A 20,526-nucleotide genomic window follows, 5' to 3' on the forward strand; every position below is an offset into this window, starting at 1 on the left:
CAATTGTTTCATTGGCATTCATTGGACTAATAGTATCTTCAAAATAACATGAAAATATTTTAAAGGTTTTGGTAAGAAGTATTGTAAAGTACTGTATGGACTTGCTTATGTAATTTTTGCAAATTTGTAACTTAATTTGTAAATGATTGTTATTAATTATTAGATAAATTTTATAACAATATTAAAAGATAATTTTTTTCAAGTATATATATTTTTTTCACAGTGATTTCTTGAGTTCACCATCACAGTTACTTTGGATAAAGCTTGATTTAAAAATAATTGTAAATCATATATTTTTAAATAAAGGTAAATCATCTAAAAATTGTTTGTTCAGTTTGTGTATTGTAACATTATAAGACTTACTAATAATGTTGAATTAAAAAAAAAAAAAAATAAAAACACTAGCTGATACTAGCTGATGTACTTGTGCTTCACTATGGAAGTCTCCAGGCAGAACACTCTTGCACCACTTATTATACATGCCTATCCTCGTGGGTACGTCACTGCCTCACCTCAAACCAACATAAAAAATAAAATAAAATATTTAAAACCAGGCATGAAGAAAAATTGTTACAATTAGAAATAAGTAAACCAGAAGAAATATAATTCAAAGATGTAATCTTGGATTCCACAGTTTTTAAAATACCTGGATTTCATGTTTTTGTTTTGTTTATTTAACTAATACTGTATTATTATGATGGCAAAGATAATAATTACAGGAAGACTAGATTAAGTTCCAAAATTGAATAAAGCATCAACTTCGCAATAGCTAGGGACAAGATTATATGGTGAATAGCGATAAATCCAAAATTACACTGAGAAGCATGTCGATGCATCACATAACATGAAATTCAAGTTAATACACCACAAAGCACTGAAATGCATTAAAATCATGAAACTAATCTGATATTTCATTCAAAACTTAACTCAAATAACAAATAAGTATCTTATCTTATAAGTATTAAATTCAGTTAAAGTAATATATTTAGCATTACATTTGTACACAAGTTAATACAAAGAGATTGGAATAAGTTAACCTTTTTTAATCTTGCAACTGTTATTAGTTACTTATTTTTACATTGTCATTATGACCCAAGAACATTTTTCAAAATGCGAAATATCTAACATCTAACAGATTTATTTTATTTATTTTTTTTCCAAAAAGTTAGACATGCTTATTACAAATCATATTCATGTCATATCATGGCACATTTAATTATTGTATTTGTTCAGTAATATTCTATAATCTGTTAAAAAAATGTAATTATCCTGAAAATAAAACAAAAGTTTTGTCTAGCTATAGCCATTGCAATGGAGACTATCGCGAAAAAGTCAAAAATCATTAATATATATATATGTAACGAATTTAGAATAAAATGTCTTGAAGGTGCAAATTGACCATGCCTGGAGAATTCACATAACAAATATTGCAGCTCTAGGCCTTACCATCTTGGCACTACGTAAAACTAGTTATTTTATTAATATAAATAATTTCCCTCATGTCATTACTGTACAACTTTTGTCTTTAAGCAATAAATACTTAAGGAGCAAGTTATATCAGAGCTCATTTAAATATGAAGAATGTGATAGCTTTATGTAAAGCTTATTTTAAGATGGCAAAACAAAATAAATTAATTACAGGGGTGTGGTATTCCTTGGCTCTGAGGGTCTGGCAAATTCAAACCAACTGCAGACACAATTGTGATTGGTCTGTTATACCTATGTGACCCAGTGTCTTGCAAACGACAGAGATATTTACTTGATACAGCTGACACAAATAAGTGGCTTGAACATTGACTTTGGTAAGTTTATAAAAACAAACATAATATTGAAAGATTTTGTCAAACAGTGGCCACCTTGCGTTATTCTGAAGGGAACAAAATGTGTGTCCTGTGATGGTACTGTCAGTTTATAATGATGATTTTCAGATGTGTTTAGCTATTTGTTGGATGTACAGGCATTCAAAGTTTTTATTTAAGTTATAATTCTTTAGGCACGCTATGAAAAATTATGAGAGTGAATTTTTACAATGTGCGTACACCATGCAAAAATAAATTTCTCATGATAAAAGAAAAGGCTACTTATAAATACAAATTATATTTGTACTTTTAATTTAATATTTGTAATTTTAATATTGAATAATGGTTCATATCATTAAAAAACATTTATTGTATTCCAAACAGTGTTTATGCCATGACATGATATTGCTAGTATAAAACAAGTGCTGTAAGCTTGCAAATGCCAAATTCATCTTTTTATTCATGCATTTGCGTGCATGAATGCTATTGTGGACTATTTTGGCAGTAATTACAGTGCAGTTATACCAACTGCTGTTGCTTATAAAGTTTCCAATTTTTATAGTCTTAAGAGACTGTATTCCAAAAAAATAGAACTCAATTTTATCTCAATAAAAAAGAGGGCAGGGTTACCACCATCACGAGCTCCCTAGAGCTACAGGGAAATGGATACGCCATTTCGAGGCAACTTGGTGTTTGAGGAGGAGATACAGTGAGAGGCTGAGGAAACCCATCCCAGCTATTGCCACCCCATTCCCCCTTAACCATTCGGCTAAACCATTCGGCTAAACTGTGGTTTACCCAAGGAATACTACATTCCAAGAGTATCAAAAGTTGCTTGACCAAGTCTACCACATCTTTGGAACCCCCTCAGCTGCTCAGAGAGCCCTTGCCTGGCTGAAGTGCATCCAACCTCTACTAGCTGTCCATGCTAGCACTGGAGCTATTTCGCAGCTCACTGCGTCCACTCTTTATTTGAGTGGGGGCCTCCAATTGCCAGTGCGATCCACACAATGCAACCTGGGCCAGTAGGCTCGTACTACTGCCTAGATTTTTAATGCACTTGTGTGCTTAAATGATCTGTTAGCCTGTAATCTAGTATGTTAACTGCCTTGGTTCAGGATGCAGGAGACGCCTTGGGAAGTAATCACATAGGGCCAGCCTCTCGGATACTCCACCGGCTCTGGTGGCCCCGAGCTTACAGCGTTCTTTCACTTCCAGGTGTGTCCTTTTCCACAGCGCAACCAGACTAGTCTTTACCATTACGCCATTAGTCCTACATGGTGAGCTAAGGTGTTTGGGACCCGACAGTCTGAGTGCTGACCCCGCAGGTAAAGTTTCAGAACAATTTGCCGTTGCCTGCGGAGAGGGCTTTTCCACCTCACTAGATACCTCTTTCCCACTTCTGAGGATGTCGAGGGTCGAAAACCTCCTCGGCAGATCTCGCTTTGATCAACACCCTCGTTACCACTAAGAGGTAGTGAGTTGCCATTGGTGCGCGGGGGCTATATATTCGCAACCATGATCCTGTTGGATACTAGAGCCGGCAACAGCTCTTGACACCTCGGACGGCAGGCACCTTCTCCCCAAAGAGTCGGGATCACTCCCAAGGGGACTGCAAAATATGAATCGCCCATCTTGCCTCAGCGAGCTTCGCCTGGCCGAGAGACACTTCCCCTCCTAAATCCCTCCCTTTCTTCTTCCACGCCTACGCACTATGTTAATTTTAAGGTGATGTTAACGAGTTTTATGTGATGAGCTGGTTCTTTGAGTAGACCTTGACCTGGCAGCATTCAGCATAATATTTAAATTTACTGAAAAGTTTGGATGTTATAGCACGAGGGCGGCTTGCGAAATGTAAGTGCATTTTAGTTTGAGCTATTTATTTTATAAATTTTTCTTTCTGCCCCACTCCCATGAAAATTTCGGTTTGGTTTTACTGCTCGTTCGACTGTGTCGTTCGTCGTTAAATTTGCTTTGTTTTACTTGCCTTTGGGCACGAGTGTGATTACCTTAGTAAAGTAAACGAGTTCAGTCAGAAGTGTCCATAGACTTGGCAGAGCCCTGGGCTAATTACATTTTTGGAGACCCTCCGCCGGAAAATTTGAACATTTTACTCTCTAACATTTTAACCTAATTTGGAACTTAAATTTTGTCAATGGTTGTGCTCAGTTTTCCTAGAATATTTTCATATTCTTTGCTGATAAATTATACTTGGGGTCACTTTTATAAATGCACAATACCTATCAAATTTACGGTATAATCACATCATTATAGTACAAGGCAACACAATCATTATAAAGTTATTTTTTTAAAATAAAATCACGAATTGAAATAGGTATTGACGAACAATTAAGTTACAAGATAAAAATGTAGTTTTCCTGTTTTCCATTAATGTCCATATTTTTAACAGAACACTAGGCAAACAAAAATAAATTAAATATACACGTGCGCGGGGCCCTGGGTGATTGAATTGCACGGCCAAGGGCAGCCCCCGAGTTCAGTCATTTTTATCACACTCATGATAGCTTTGCCTGCTCTATGTTTGTTTTTAACCAAGTCTCCGAAGCGTAACGTAAGTTTTGTATGGTAGGCATTCCTGGGTGGCTACGTTGAACTATTAGGCATCAAGGCACTTGTTTGTTGACTTTATTGTTTCGCTCCTTTACGGCCGTTATCTTGTTTGTTTGATTTACACGTGGGTTTGCATTCCCCAGTAAGCTTGAAAGCTTTTGTGAGCTTATGTTTTTTTTTTTGTTCGAGGAGGTCCAGTCGTTGCCTACATCTTGGACTACGTTTGCGCGGAGTCCGCAGGGACATCGTTGGCATTAGCGACTTAAATTTGTTTGTTATCTTACGTAATTTGTTTGCATGTTAAGTATTTTTTCTAGTAATGTTAGAGGTGTTAAATTTAATTCAGTGTAAAGTTGTCACTAGTACTCTTGTTACTGAACTATTGTTAATGACAGCTGAAGATTCTAACTGTTAGATATTCAGCTGCCTTACGTTAAGCTAAATTTGAATGCTAAATTTTTTTTGTTGAAATGAAAATGCTTAATGGGCCAGGCTCATACTTAACGTACTTATCTTATTAAGCATTCCGTTAAAGGAAGTTTTGAAGCCATGTTTCATACTGTGGAAGTTATTGTATTGGTAATAACTTACGTTCTTGTTAGCTGCATGTTACGTATTTTGTATTGCGCACTCATGCTTTAGAGTACAATTTTACCCATTCTCGTGCGTCTGGAATAATAAATGATTCAGCGATCATTTGTACTTCGGAACGTTTTTTTAAATGCCTACATTGTTATCAGTTCACCGGTATGGTGTCTCTCTCCCCCCCCCCCCCCCCCCCCTCAAATTTGCTTGGAACTAAGTATAATATCTGTAATTGTTAATTTTTGCCTGTTGCTTAAGTTTACCTACTTCCCGCACGTAAGCGGAACACAGTATGGAGTCATCTGGCTGACTAACACATTTTCTCGTTTTTCGAAACCTTAGTGAAGGACACTCCATCTCGGGGCTCGAACCCGCGACCTATTGCACCTCCTTCGCCCTGGCTTCAAGCACCGTAGCCGCCCCAGTCCAGCTCACAAGGAAAACCTCGGGAACGGGAGACCCGAAGTACCAGCCCCTCGGATACCGACGCCCCAGAGCTTACAGTCTTTGCGACCCGGGTCGACCAGGAAGGCGGTGTTTGTCAGTCACAACTGCATGTTGTGTTTAACGTGCTGGACTTGATGTCAACTACTCCCTGCTGAGGGCTGGATCACCACCAACACGATCTCCTTAGAGCCACAGGGAAATTGATATTTCATCTCAAGGCAACTTTGAGGTGTTAAGAGGAGCTGTTGCAATGAGAGGCTGAGGCAATCCATTCCAGCATCATTGCCAACCACTCCTCCTTAACCTAATAAGGCTAACTTGCTGTGGACCCAAAGGAATCCCCATCTTAAGGCCCCTTATACAATGGCACGGAAACGGAGATGGATCACATAAACGAGTGAGATTGCATTTGAAGGTTACGAATTATTAATTTAACTATTAAAAAAAAATTCATGCTTTGAAACTATAAAACCGGCAGAATTAACGTAGGTAAAAAAGTAAACTTTCAAGTAATTACAGAACGCTAGAATTTTTAATTTATTCAGAACATAAAGAAACATGGATACCACCGCAGCTGAGTACTCGGTTTCTATTGGTCGCACGGAGCAACGTAAACGGACGAGCTCAGCATTGCCGAGCTATAATCGGTGGCGTAGCCAGGATTTGTGTATGGGGGGTGTTAAGAAGCAAGCGCCCCCCCCCCCCCCCTCCGTATTAAAGCGGGGGGTCCGGGGGTCCTCCCCCGGGAAAATTAGGATTTTTATGGTGTAAAATAGTGCTATTTTAGCAGTTTTCGGTACTTAAATTTAAATATTGTAATGGTAAAAATTTTATTAATTTTAATATGAAATTTGTTTGAGTGATGAATAAGAAATTAATTAAAGATTAGGTGCTAACGGGGGGGGGGGGGGGGGGGGGGGTTAACCCGTAAAACCCCTCCCTGGCTACGCCCCTGGCTATAATACGTAAGCATTCTTTCTCCGTGTGCGTGAATTTACTGAAACTCCGTTCCGGGAGATACGTCTCCGTTTCCTTGTCATTGTAAACTATCACGAGGCGCTTAACCAGGTCCGTCACATCTCTGGGACCTCTCGGACAACACTCGAGAGCCTGTGGTCTGGCCTGTGGTCTTGCATCCAGCCTCTACCAGCTGGCCAGGATCTGCGTCACTGCACTCCGCGTCATGCCCTTCAGCGATCAGCCCAGGCGGGCATCGGAAAACACACGCGCCCGAGGTGCGGACCGCAAGCTTCCCCCCGGATGTGCGATTGTCGCTCGGAAGTGAATCACGCTCCCGCCGAGCGCGCCAACAGGGGCCGCGTCTTGCCTTCGCTCGCGCTGCTCGCCCCGCGAAAGAAAACACACGGCTGACCGCTGCTGATTCACCGCGGGGAGCCAGTCACCACTCGACGTCGCCTCAGACGGCTGCGAGCGACAGCTCTCGGAGTTCCGCTGCGTGGGAGGATGCCGACCCAAGCCGGGCTCCAGCTGCTGTGTCTTCTGCTCGCGCTGCATCCAGGTGACAGTAGTGGCCCTACACTCTTGGGGGGGGGCTGGTCTGTTTAGATTTTTGGAGGTCCTCCCCCGGAAATTTTGAAAAATTCACGCTTTCAAAATCTTTCAACCCAACCTGAAACTTTGATTTTGCTCAATTATCTTATTTAATATTCTTTCCTGATAAACTATTATCCTCGGGTCAGTTTTATAAATGCTTAAGACCACATTTTCGGTATAATTACATCATACGTTACAATAGAGGCTTTGAAATTTTTTTCTAATACGAAATCTTGCCACCGGCGCGGGGGTTTGGGGCAATTCCCCGGCTTGCTCTTCCCTGGAGCCGACTCAGCTTCACGTGACTTGTCTCGAATTTGACATTTCTTAAAAAAAAAAAAAGAAAGAAAAGTACCAGTGATACTCATTCGCAAACTTGCACGGTGTTTGTTTACGAACACTGTTGACAGAACCAACACTGGCAGAAAGATACTTAGACCACAAGTACTAAGTTCTTTTGAAAACTGTCAAATTTGAGACAGATTACTAGCTCTTACCGCGGTTGTATTTAACTTGCATTTACGTGACTGCCTTGAGGCTCGGGCACGATGAACTTAGCTGATAGCCGGAGGGCATTTGATTGGCTGCCAGTTAGCCAATGGCAGCGGGTGCTCAAAACATCGCGTCTCGCGGCAAGAATTCAGTTTTTTAAACTGTTAATATTTACAAAAAAATATTATTTGAAAGTAATTTAGGATTAGGTTTTAATTAATCATTTAGATTTATCGTTACCTACTTCGGCTTTCAAAATTAAATCATGTAACTAATACAGAGGCGTATTTAGGGAAAGGTACCATAGGAATGAGTTCTTCCCTTACTTCAGACTTTGTAATGCTTGTAGCTATAATAAGCTTCATTAGTCGTCGTGTTTTGTCACTTTTCCAGAAAATACTCCTTGTATGCATTCTTTAATGCGCAGCTAAAATCTACAATATTGATAGTTTATATACATATTTACATATCGTTGGTAAATTTTTTGTAGGCTAGCAACTTTTTTTGCTGTCCAATTTGCCTTTAAAAAATTGATCTTAAGCCGACGGTTGGTGTCCAACGACCAACTAAAGAATCTGGTGTAGTGACATCACTATTATACGGTAGGCCTACAGCCAATTAGCGACACGAAATTAAACGTAGCTATGTATTATTTTTAAATAATGCAGAGCAATAAATATACGCTAAAGTGTTTTCAACTACGTTTCTGGATGCAAATCACACGTACTTTCCACACCCGCCGTTATAGTTCGCTGCCGGAGCAGGACTTTCGTTACGTACCTATACTATCGAAATATCAGATTAACAGACCGAAAATTTAACTATTATGAAACAGCTCCGATAAAAGCGAAAAAGTCTTTAAAAAATTCTAAACCCCGGCTTTGGACCTGATTTTCTACTAGAAATTTTATTAAAATACTTTCAGCTTTTTAAAATTAATTTAACACATAATACTAAAACGTCTCCCTTTGTGTTTGTGTAGATGGCAGCACCATTGTTACACATCTACGTCGCGTTACTTCCCTCGCATTCACGAAATTACTCTCAACAAGAGCTAAGATTTTACACATAAAAAACAAGTGAAGACAGAAGCCTGATACACAGAAGCGGAAGGAATTGGGTTTCCAAGAAGTGTGAATTTAATGCCGTTTTGCGCACGTAATACTTATAAAGATGAATTTCATACAAACTTAACTTTTGAGTTTCACGTATTAAATTATATACGTATATGAATTTATGACTTGTTTTAACAAAATCATCAAACAAATGACTTAATAAAAAGTATTAAAAATAACTAAATAAAACACAAAACATAAATTGTTCAGTTATATTTTTTGGCAAGCAAAATCATTTTTTTAAATTACTATGTGTAAAAGCTGAACTTCTAAAAGATTCCTGATATTTTGATGTGAATTTTTTCTTTTAAAACTCAATTAAAAATAAAACTTACATAAAAAAAAATTGGTTGTCTGTAAAGTCGGTTTACGGACGATAGTTTAACGTGACAACGTCATAACAAAACATTGATGAAATGACTGATCCAGAAGAAAAGGAAATATCATATTCGGCCTGAGACTGAGCCGTAATAGGTTTTTGCAACCAAACCATTTAGGCATTCTTTGAGGAAGAATTTTTTTTTTAATTATTCAATCTTTTGCATGATAAAATCTACCTCTGCATACTTTTATGAATAAAATTGAATCACTTTCATTGAATTATCACTATTTTGTATGGATACAAAGGAGTGAAATGAAATGTGCAATTGAATTAATAAATTTACTTTTATTTGCATTCATTAATTCAAATATATTTATTACTTTTGAAATGTTGCGTGCGCCATATTTATTTTTACAAGTATAAAAAAAATTTCGCAACTGCCAGGATTCGCAACGACAACTTTTAGATGAGGAATTAGGTACGCTAACCACACGCCCACGAGGCCACACTAAGATAATGTCGTTTCAAATGTTATATATCGTCGTTGCCACGACAATATCTCCTGTGTGTTCAAAAGCAAATTTTATACTGGAGTCAAAAAACTGATTTGTAACTATAAAATATAATGTATTAAATAATTTATGTTAGTAAGAGCATTACCTCATTCATAGACAACCAAAATTTAATGAGAATTAATTATAATTTATAGAAATAAACACAGGGATTAAGAAATATATGCACCTCATTCACATAGAATAAATTAATGGTCACCAAAACTCACATGGGAGCAATTGCACTCACATAGGAGTAATTACTGTTCACAAAAAAATCACATGGGATATATTTTTTTACCATTATTTATCTGATTATCTATTCAATCATCTTAAAATCCATCACACGTAACTTACTTTAGTATAATTGAACCCTTAAACACAAGATTCAACAAACCTTATAGCACTGACACACAACGCAATGTTTTGTGAAAATATGTTTTTGGAAAGTAAGTAAAAGCACGCTCGCTATCTTCTATAATACACTTCTTACCTCCAAAAATTTGCCCGTAAAAGACTAATCCGAAAATAGTGTCATTTCGAATAACATAAATAACTTCATTTTGTTTTTGATTCTTGAGTAGTACCTACTTGCTTGCTTCCATTTTATTCTCTGACTGATTTATTTGCATATCTTTTTGTTCTTCTTCTGCGAAAGAAGTCCTCCATCAGTACTCGTTTCTCGATTATTCTCTGAACCACTGGTTGTAGCGATACATTTGCGTTTATTTGATTCTGGCTTGTATGGTAGATTATCGTAGAAATTGTGGTAATCCCGATCCATGATGCATTTTAGTGATTGTAAATCTTTGTACTTTGACTCAGTTATTGGTAACTGAGAGGTGTACAAATATTCCAACCCTTTAAAGGTTTCAAGTCTCGGACGTCTATGAGGCAAGCATTCCCAATCCTGAGTAAAGTTTGTTTTGATTAATATTTCGCCACCATTGCAGTACTTAATTTTACAGATGTCTGTGACAACTCTGTCACCTACTTTGTGTCCTGGTCTAATAGATGGCAAAACAGAGTCAATTCTAGAATAGTTTTTGAAGAAGTCATAATGGACCACTTTAACCTCATAGGGTTGTTCATGCCTTGCCAAGTGCATACGAGAAACATAGTCAGATGGTGTAAAAATTGGAGGTTTAAAGTAATGTTCCAGGGTTGCATGTACATTGTCAACCTCCATCATCGTATGCCCTTTTTGCAAGTATAGCTGCTCAATTGTTATATTTTTATACCTTGCAGCATCAGACAGAGCAGTGGAAAGTACTTTATTCCGATTCTGACTACAGCAGCCATCGGAAATAAATACCATGGAATTAACTGTGCTGGGTTGACCAAGAATATAATCGACGATGTGAACTCATTTGCTCCCACTCCTCCGTCAGCTTCATGCCACACGTAGAGTCTAACATGCTTACTTCCAAGTTCATACAAGGTGAAATTGTGAACTGTCATCTTCTGTTTATAATACATAGATGATGCCAGACTTATTGGACAAAGTAATTTACTTTGAAGGTCCATAGTTACCTTTTTGGATTCACTTGCACTTTCCTTTAGTGAATTTTTTTCAATAAGTGCCTGATCTTTCCTTAAAATGTGTGCATTGTAATCATCCTGTGACAGATTTCCTTGTTCATAACTTATGCAGGTATCACATTGATCCTTTCTGGGCTTGTGAATAGATATATTTTCTGCTTTTAAAGTGTCACAAAAAATTGTTCGAATAGCTGAACTTCTGTTGTTATCTTGACACCACTGTGTGTACACTTTATGCATGTGACGTTTTGAATGAAAAATTGGCTCAACATAGGTTTTTTTTGTTGACTGTCTGCAATAATGGCTGGGAACTTTCGGCAGTAAAGCTAGCCAAGCTATCACACTCTGAACATCAGTATACTTTTTCTTCTGCCTGGATGTATTACTATTACTAGTTTTGTTTCTACCATTGTTGCCATGGCCATTGCAATGTGGAATGTTCGGCGTATTGGTTGCTGTCCACCTTTTGAAACTATCTTCTCCAATAGCCAAAGTGTTGATGAACATTTTACGGCAAACACGTACTCTTTCCCCATTATCAAGGTTCACAAATATATCATGGCCCACATTCTTCTTGTTTTCATCCTCACCATCCTTTCCTTTGCGTCGTCTACGAATGGAACGAGTATTCACTAGACCTTTCACAAATCCTCTTTTTTCTTCCCATGTTTTCATTGCCCAAAAGGTTTCAAATATTTGCTTCCTGTCATCCTTTGTAACCATCGCGCAACAGAACGTTCTCGGACCCTTTTTCTTGACAATTTTATGATTACATCGATTTTTCACAGCTCTTCCTTCTTTAGGCGCACTTTGGGATACTTTTTTGCCGATTACTTTGTAACCTGTTACTCTTTTCTTTCGTGCCTCTTCTTTATTCTTTTCTTTTACACTAACAATTCCTTCAACTTTTCCCTGTAGGCTAGATTCTTCTTCACTGTGACAGTCTAGATTACTATCTGTTACTGGATTTTCTCCTCCAGAAACTGAATTTTCTTGTGAATGATCTTGTGGGATTACCACATTGTTGCACAAACTTTCTTGTTCATTAAACTGTACATCAACTGTATGTAAAGGAATAACTTCAGCATTTTGACAGTCTTGCACTCCTAAGCTACACTCTTGTAATCTAATATATTCTATTTCAGAAGGTACAACAAGTTCAGTTTCATTTACTCCAGTGATGATTGCCATGCTTACTTCTACCACTTCTCCAATGTTTTCCACAGTACTCTATATATAACAATTATCAGTACTGTCAATATTTACAACATTAAATACATTTTCCTGATTCCTATTACTAGCTTCTGGCTCTAAATTATGGATGGTGTGACCATCCATGTTAGTACAGTTTGAGAGGTCTACACATGAATTAATGTCTTCCCCGACAAGGACTGATTGAGGGGGCTTAGAGATTTGTTTGCAAGAAACGAGAGAACCTACAGTTTCATGTAATGTGCATATAGCACCAGTTTCAGCACTATCAAATTCCATTGTTTCAGCATCATAACATTCCACAGTTTCAGCATTATCACATTCCACAGTTTCAACACCATTACTTTCTGCAGTTTCTACGATTCTTACAGCAGACGAATTGCTGGCTTCATTAATAACATCAAGAAGCTCACCATCCAGTATTAATGTGAATTTCTGCTGCAAAACCAGATCTACAATTTTCCTTCCACGGCTAACCATTGTGCACTGAAAGAAAACAAACCAGATCTGCTTAAGAATTGCTGGAATATAATAACTTCAATAATAAATACACAAATAAATAAAATAAGCTTTGTTAAAAAAATTAGCTTGGCTATTAAAATCAGTTTTTGCCTGTTTTGGTTAAGGTTATTGCAAGTTGCTAACCCAAATAATGTTACATGAAATTCCTTTATATTCTGTGTTTAAAAGCCACATTGTCAAAAACAAAATGTTATAATAGTTAAATCATTGCATTAAAAAAATTATATATTTTAATTCACTTACCTAGAAGTTTAGAACAATAATTGCCAGAAACATTATGTTCAGCTTGCTCTCTCATCAGAAAATAACACAGCTATAAACAAACATAGAGAAAACAAGACCTCCTATGTGACGATATCCAAGTAACAGCGCCATAGATAATACAGTCAAAATCTCTTATGTGCACAAGGAGTACATATGAGGTTTTTTGATGGCCATTATATCCAACCTTACACATAGGAGATATGAGTTTATGGTTCCCAAATCTTTGGTTATAAAAATACAGACAGGTGGTTTCGTTCAGGTTATAGAACATTCAAACCTGTTTCCATCGACACCAAAACCTCAAAATTGACATTTGCAACACATAGGAGGTATTGTCGTGACAACGACGATATATATATATATAAACTTTGTTCATGGTAGGGGTATAATATTAACACGATTTTATAACAAATACGCATCCCAAATACACCAAACTTATTTATAATGTGTTACAATATTTTTTAAAACATTGTGCCTAAGATCCCGGGTGTAATTTGAATTATTATGTGTAACTGTAAAACACCATTGTTGGTTCAAAACGTATTTGAATTTTCAACATTACTTTTAAATAACCGTACCGATTGTTCTGAAAATCGGTGGACGATCGTTAAATTACATAATATTAATAATTAAAACTACGAAAATATGATTGAAAAGTCAAATCGATGGTTGTTCCAATCGAGTGGAAGAGAGATGCCACGCATGCGTACAATGAGCAAACATGATACATCCGTAGTGGGACATCCGTAGTGGGACACTTTTTCGTGCGTGCAGCCGGCGTTCATCGATTTATTAGACGTTGTCACGTCAAAGATATATATACTAAATCCTTGCTTTGGACCCGATTTTCATTTAATCCCTGTCTATGTTGTATAAATTCATGAAACAGTATTAATATAAAATTTTCCTTTGTCGTTGTGAACTTGGCAGCACCGTGGTTCCGTTACTCCCGCCAAACGCCGCATGCCGAGATCTAAGATGTTGCACATGACATAATCCTGGCCACGGGCCTGCTCGAGGGTCTGTGAGAGTGAGTCCCACGTGCCCGACAGGCCGCGGGCTGCAGTGCTTCGAGTCGGCGTGCCTGAGCGACCCGGCCAGCTGCGGCTCGGACGAGCGGCTGGTGCTGCGCAAGTGCCACCAGGGCATCGTGAGGGACCTGGTGCGCGAGACGGGCGCCGTGCCCTTCGCCACGCCGCTGCTGTCGCTGCTGCCCATGATGTGCCTCAAGCACGTCGTCGGAGGTACGTGCCGGGCAACTTAGCATTTTTAACGTGAACACGTCTGAAACCCGCCTTCCGATCAAATAGGAAGGCGTCCTCAACTCACCCTGGGTAACTATAAAAAAAAAAAAAGGCCCGGGGGCCACACGTCTTTAAAATTGCTTCCATAGTGGGAGGCAATTAAAAAAAAAAAAGAATGATAACAAATTCGGGGGATACAGTTTGGTGTTGCAGCTGCATATCTTATCATCTCCATCCGAAATTTAATTACACCACTGGATAGCTAAAGGATCAAAGAATTCGTTACGCTAAGTGAGGACTGTGACGCATCGCGCGCGGTGGAGGGGAAAGTGCCTTCATTTAGAGGTCATTTTTCTGCATTTCGAGATTTCCATTTAAAAATAACCTTTGACTCGGAGACGCTACGACATTCGTTTCAGTTTCAATCGTCAGCTCTCGTCAAAATATATCAATTAAATATATATATAACATTAGTGTAAAATAGTTACAGTGAATATGTATGGTGTTAAAATAAAAACATGGAAAACAGGAGAACTTCTTAGTGTTCAAACAATATTATAACATGCATAAAATATATTTTATATTTTGTATAGAAAATTTTACCTGTTACTTACACGTATTCACTTACAACACATGGCCTGTACATGACACAGTCACACCCCATTTTTGACCTTCTGACTCACTGAAAGGTTCCTGCAACATTAGAGGGACGTAGCCTTTGTCCTCCTGACACACTGCAAGGTTCCTGCAACATTAGAGGGACGTAGCCTTTGTCCTTCCGCCATACTGCAAGGTTCCTGCAAACATTAGAGGTACGTAGCCATTGTCCTTCTGAATTACTGCAAGGTTCCTGCAACATTAGAGGGACGTAGCCTTTGTCCTTCTGAAACAAATCTAGGTTCCTGCAACATTAGAGGGACGTAGGTAAGGTTATCGCGGGTAGAGTCGGCCGTGGCCTATTATCAGGTACAATTCCAGAAATTTCCTGACGACAAGGGCAGATCCAGCCGAAAACATGAGGTGCAGAACTGTAGGGGTAAGGGGTGGGAGTATTATTTGGATTTTAACCTCTTTCATGGGGGGAAGAGCGTCCATAATGCCATACAATAATGAAAGGAAGAACTTCATTGACTAAAAAAATTGTTTGATCAATAATATATTAATGAAATTAGGAATCGCCAGGAGGCGACACGTTGTGACATAGTGTAAGTCACTGTTCTTAAATCGCCATCACCTCATTGTCACGCTCAAACATTACGTAAGTGGTGCTTGGGGTTAGTAAGTATGAATTAGAATCTCTGTCGTGAAAATGTCACTTTCATAAAATACATTAATTTAAAACTGTTTTAACTATGCAAACTCTAAATTTCAGTCAATATTTTGGGCGTCTAAATAACATGGCGCAGACAATGAGCTGAAAATAAATACAGTTTCACCCGGTTACCATGTTACCATGCAGGGTGTGGCCACCTGCTGAGTACCTATTCGCGAGGAATTGTTACAAATTTTCTATAACTTCTGATCCTTGCTCCTTGGTGAGATGAGGGTGGTGGGATGCAACTTCCCCTTTCCCTTGCCACCCTCCCTGGATACGCCCCCTTGAGAGGGAGTGATATCGACAAACCATGGAAAATATAAATCAGGACAGAACGGATCGGGATTACAAACCAGTGTCTGTGTAAATACAGTTCAATTGTCTTGGCATGCATCACCCTGCTCCATAGTGATAGATGAGAAAAAAGTGGACAATGAGGAGGAAAAAAAGGAGACCTTATGTTAGTACATCAGAGGAAATCAGTAATAATCCAATGGTTCCCCCCATGTCTGTAGATACTTTGTACAACATGTGTTTCTCGAAGGTAATATAGCGACTGTTTTTCTTTTGGTGTAGACACTTCATCTCAGCCTTCTGGAATCCCGAGTAGCAAACAAGAGTGACTTATTATTGTTGAATAAGAGGAAATCAGTGATGAACTGCTGGGTTCCTCCAAGTTTCCGTAAATTCTTGTAACAAATGTGCTTCCCGAAGGTAATATCAGCCTTTTTTTTTTTGTATGGACACTTCCACTTCACTTCTCTTGACTCCTGAGGAGCAAAACGATAGATCTAATGTTGTTGTATCAAGTGGTGTCAGATATGAACTTGCGTCTTCCTCCATGTGTCCTCGGATACTTCACATAAGTTGTAATTTTTAGTCTGTCTGGTCTCTTTAACCCTCGGCCTTCTCGACTCCCAGGGAGTAGCAGAAAGTGGCCACTTGCATAGTTGTATAAGACGGAGTCAGTGATGAACTTGTGTGTCCGCAGATACTTCGTACAAGATGTGCTTCCCGAAGGTGCCCAAGCTCTGCAGCGCGGTGGGGTACATCGCCCGCAAGTTGCTGCGCTCCGAACAGGTAGGCGTCGTCGTGCAGTGCCACGCCTGCGACTCGGACGCCTGCAACGGGGCCGCTGCGACGAGTGGGATCGTCGTCGTCGTCGTCGCGATCGCCTGCTCTTCGGTCCTGCTGACGCTCCAGCTTTTCGTCGCCGCGTGACGGACGACTGGACGACTGGACAACTGGACGACTGGACAACTGGACATGTGCTGCTTAAGTGCTGTGGCCTGTTACGTGGTCTGTCAACCAAGGGCTGAATTTGAGTTCCACGTGCCGAAATTGTGATCCAAATGAGATAGTCCATTCCAACTAGTGTGAACACTTTTTACTACTTACTCAGTCTTTTCTTACACTTGAGACGGTATTAAAACGCGAATCAATTTGGATATTTGTGTTACCAAGACGAACTGTGTTACCAAGAGGAACTGGTGCAGAAGATTTCATGTTGAAGTGAAACGGGTTATGACTGTTACTTTGCGATTAAATAAAACTCATATGTGTGTGGTGGTCGCTATGCACGTTAGAAGTGAAACTTCAAAGACCTGTTTTTGTTATGTGTCAGCTCAGTAATGGCGCTGCAGGTAGCGCTACTGCTGTCATCTGTGTTTTTTGCCAAATAACCTGATATATAAAAATTATACATAGGTGTGCATGTCAAGGTACTTTAGCTTTAATGTTAATACAGTACAGTTTCTTTACAGGTTATGTGTTAGATATGTTTTCAAAAGAAATAAATTAAAAAAAATTAAATTCAGTTTATAGTAATGTTTTATAGAGGTTCAGAATAGTGTGTGTATTGTACAGTTAACATATCCACAGCAGCAAGGCCTCACCGTAACCAATTGCTCGATGTCGCCGTAAAATACAAGTTGAACAAACATGGTGCCAAATAGCAATGCAGTTATAGGTTACAACTCTCTCCCTGATCATTACATTTTCTGCAACTCTCGGAGTGTTACAATTTTTCTTTACTTATACTTTTCGTTACGCTTTAATGAAGTTATCACCACGATTTAAAAATTTTCGGATTAGCTGCAATACTTTTTAGTATAGCCATTACAACCCTTTTAGTATAAAATCTGCATGTTAATGATAGTTTACAAAACTTAATGCATCATAAGTTATAGAAGAGGTGGGGGTTAGGTAGTCAGTTAGGAAACGGATCCTGTGAATATGAAGTGTTAAGAAAATACTATCTTCATCTTCACCTTATAATATTCAAACGTTTTGATTAAAGACATTTATTGGTAAAGAATTTTCCCACTTTTTATTGATAGCTAATTTTAATTACTTTCTGAACTCTGAGTCTCTTCGTCAATGCGTGTATACATATTTTTGCATTTAACTAATTAGGAAATATATTTAATAAAACATATTTGCATACTCATAATGTGGTTCCAATATGGTTGTGTAGCCTGAGTAATGAAATATTAATTTTTTTTTACATTTTTATAATTTAGAATTGTATTCATTTTAAGGGAAACGAGAACCTTTGGTGGTTAGGAAAAAAAATGCAAACATTATGTCGGATTACATTCAAAACATCAATTTACAACATTGTCCAGACCCAGGCACAAAAGTCGAGATACCAGCACGTACTGAAACTTGCACCAGAACATGCGTAGTCATACTACTTGAAAGATGCCGACTCCATTGAGTACCTGATCAGTTTTACGTACTTAGTGGATGACGCCTAGCCATTCTTTCCTTTTTACTGCCGTTCATAAACGGATCCTCTTAATGCCAGTCTGTTGATTGGAAGCGGCGTTCATACTTAACGATATCCGATTTACGTTTACACAATCATTTTTGTGGCCCCTGCCCGAGATCTTCTTACATCTCACAATACAGACCTCCTCTGCATGTCTCAATTAAGAAACTTAAACCTTAATAATATCATGCACTGAGAACAAAAAAATGTGAAATCACTATACACATAACAGAGACAAAAATGTCTGTACTTTACAAATTATTCCTTTGGAAATAGTTTCCAAGAAATGATTTTTAATAATAGAAGAAAGATATTGTAACTTTGTTAAATACATGGCTATGATTATTTTTGCATTTATGAAAAACTGAGTATTTCTTACGAAAATTGGTGCGTAATTTTATATTTGAATTGAAGTTTCATTTAAGCAAAACTTTCTAAACCATGGAAAAGATGACAGAATATTCAATAACTCAAAATTATTTTGTTTTATTATGCTTATTAGTGTTCACAGTTAATACTGGAAAGCTATTTAGGGAACGGTTCACAAATAACTTTGACTATTGGAGGTACTGAGACAGCACAAAGTATAAATTCCCTTGTAAGAATCCGAACCCAGTATTACTGCGAACACTATTTTTGTAGTGATACAGTTGTTTTAATGTAAATATACAAATTTACAAATACCTGCCATTTGGCATTAATATTTCTGTTCAGGAATGCTTCTGCTATTGGCTCACCACTCATCTCGAAGACTCTGGGCCCTGTGAGAAACACTCGAAAAAAATCTCTATCCAATCACACGAGCCGTCTCATAGAGACGTCTTAGGAGTCTCGCAAGAGAGCAGCTAATGTGTGGGTGACATTTGCATTAGTGTGTGTAGAACTGTGGAGTCCATCCTGGAGGTCACTGATACCCGCGAATTTTTCCAATCCCTACATATTTTTAGAGCCACGATAATTACACGGATTAATTTCATTCCAGTCTGGATACATCTTCCCCACTGGTTCGTAACAAAGTTACGCCCTTACGCGGGTTACACATTATTGGGTAACTACTTCTCCTTGTTTATAACTGGTCAATATTGTCAAGGTTGCGTCAAAATATTAACATTTGTGCTTCAAGTCTACTTTGTCACCCAATGAATCCACGAAATCATCTCCCCTCTTACTTATTTCAAATGAGTAGCAAATAAACGCATACAATTTAGCAAAGTAAAGGACTGTTCAGGCTATCATGTGACGTCATTGCTGGTGAATTTTCCTCGTCCGTTTGGCAATGTGAAGGACAGACACAGTCTTTTTTTTTGCCTTCGGGCTTTCTTCACGGACCTAAATTTACATTGTTTGATAAGATAAAGCGGTGACGACAGAGCTTGTTGTGAAAGAGTTTCGGATTTTCAAAATATTCGTTCTCTACTTGCAGTGTGGATTTTATATAGAATGTCCGATAACTCAATGTCAAGCCCAGACTGTTGATATGTCAATTAGTTACGTCTTTGAATGAAAAAAAAAATATGTCGTGGTTTTCGAATTATAGGCATTTTTTCAAAAGTTTTCAAATCCCCACCCTGCTTCAAATTACTAGATAATTTGAATTAAATGTTTTTCCACGCAATCATAAATAACTCCACTTTTGATAACAATTGAAAATAAAATCGAACATACTATACTTTATTGGGGAAACATTTCTTTGCACGACTTATGCAGCAACACTTTTTAATATGGTTACTTTGAATATTTACACTGTAAAAATTCACTTTGATAACTTAGCAAGTTATTTGCATTAATTAGCCATATTTTCAAATTACTGGTTAAGTTAGCAAATTTACCCGATTACAAATATTTTGCTGCATAATTCTTCCAAATATGTTTTTCCCTCTAAATGTGAAGCATGTTTTATTTTATTTTGAATTGTTATCATTAGTAGGGTTACTAATGATTGCGTAGAAAAAATTGTATTCACATTATTTAATAATTTGGTGCACGGTGAAGATTAATATTTTTGACGTGACAACGTCTAATAAATCGATGAACGCCGGCTGCACGCACGAAAAAGTGTCCCACTACGGATGTCCCACTACGGATGTATCCTGTTTGCTCATTGTACGCATGCGTGGCATCTCTCTTCATGCTCATTGTACGCATGCGTGGCATCTCTCTTCCAGTCGATTGGAACAACCATCGATTTGACTTTTCAATCATATTTTCGTCGTTTGAA

The 20,526-nt window shown here is 38.1% G+C and overlaps 1 protein-coding gene across 1 annotated transcript; it reads left to right on the forward strand.

Moving 5' to 3' along the window:
* The first annotated feature begins 6,531 nt into the window (after positions 1–6,531).
* Positions 6,532–17,351, forward strand: LOC134528083 (uncharacterized). Its single transcript, XM_063361334.1, has 3 exons — positions 6,532–6,921; positions 14,029–14,220; positions 16,527–17,351. The coding sequence occupies exons 1-3, from the start codon at positions 6,867–6,869 to the stop codon at positions 16,754–16,756; spliced, it is 477 nt and encodes a 158-aa protein (XP_063217404.1). The 5' UTR covers positions 6,532–6,866; the 3' UTR covers positions 16,757–17,351.
* Positions 17,352–20,526: the final 3,175 nt, after the last annotated feature.

This window comes from Bacillus rossius, chromosome 1, assembly GCF_032445375.1.
Source record: "Bacillus rossius redtenbacheri isolate Brsri chromosome 1, Brsri_v3, whole genome shotgun sequence".
Lineage (NCBI taxonomy): Eukaryota > Metazoa > Arthropoda > Insecta > Phasmatodea > Bacillidae > Bacillus > Bacillus rossius.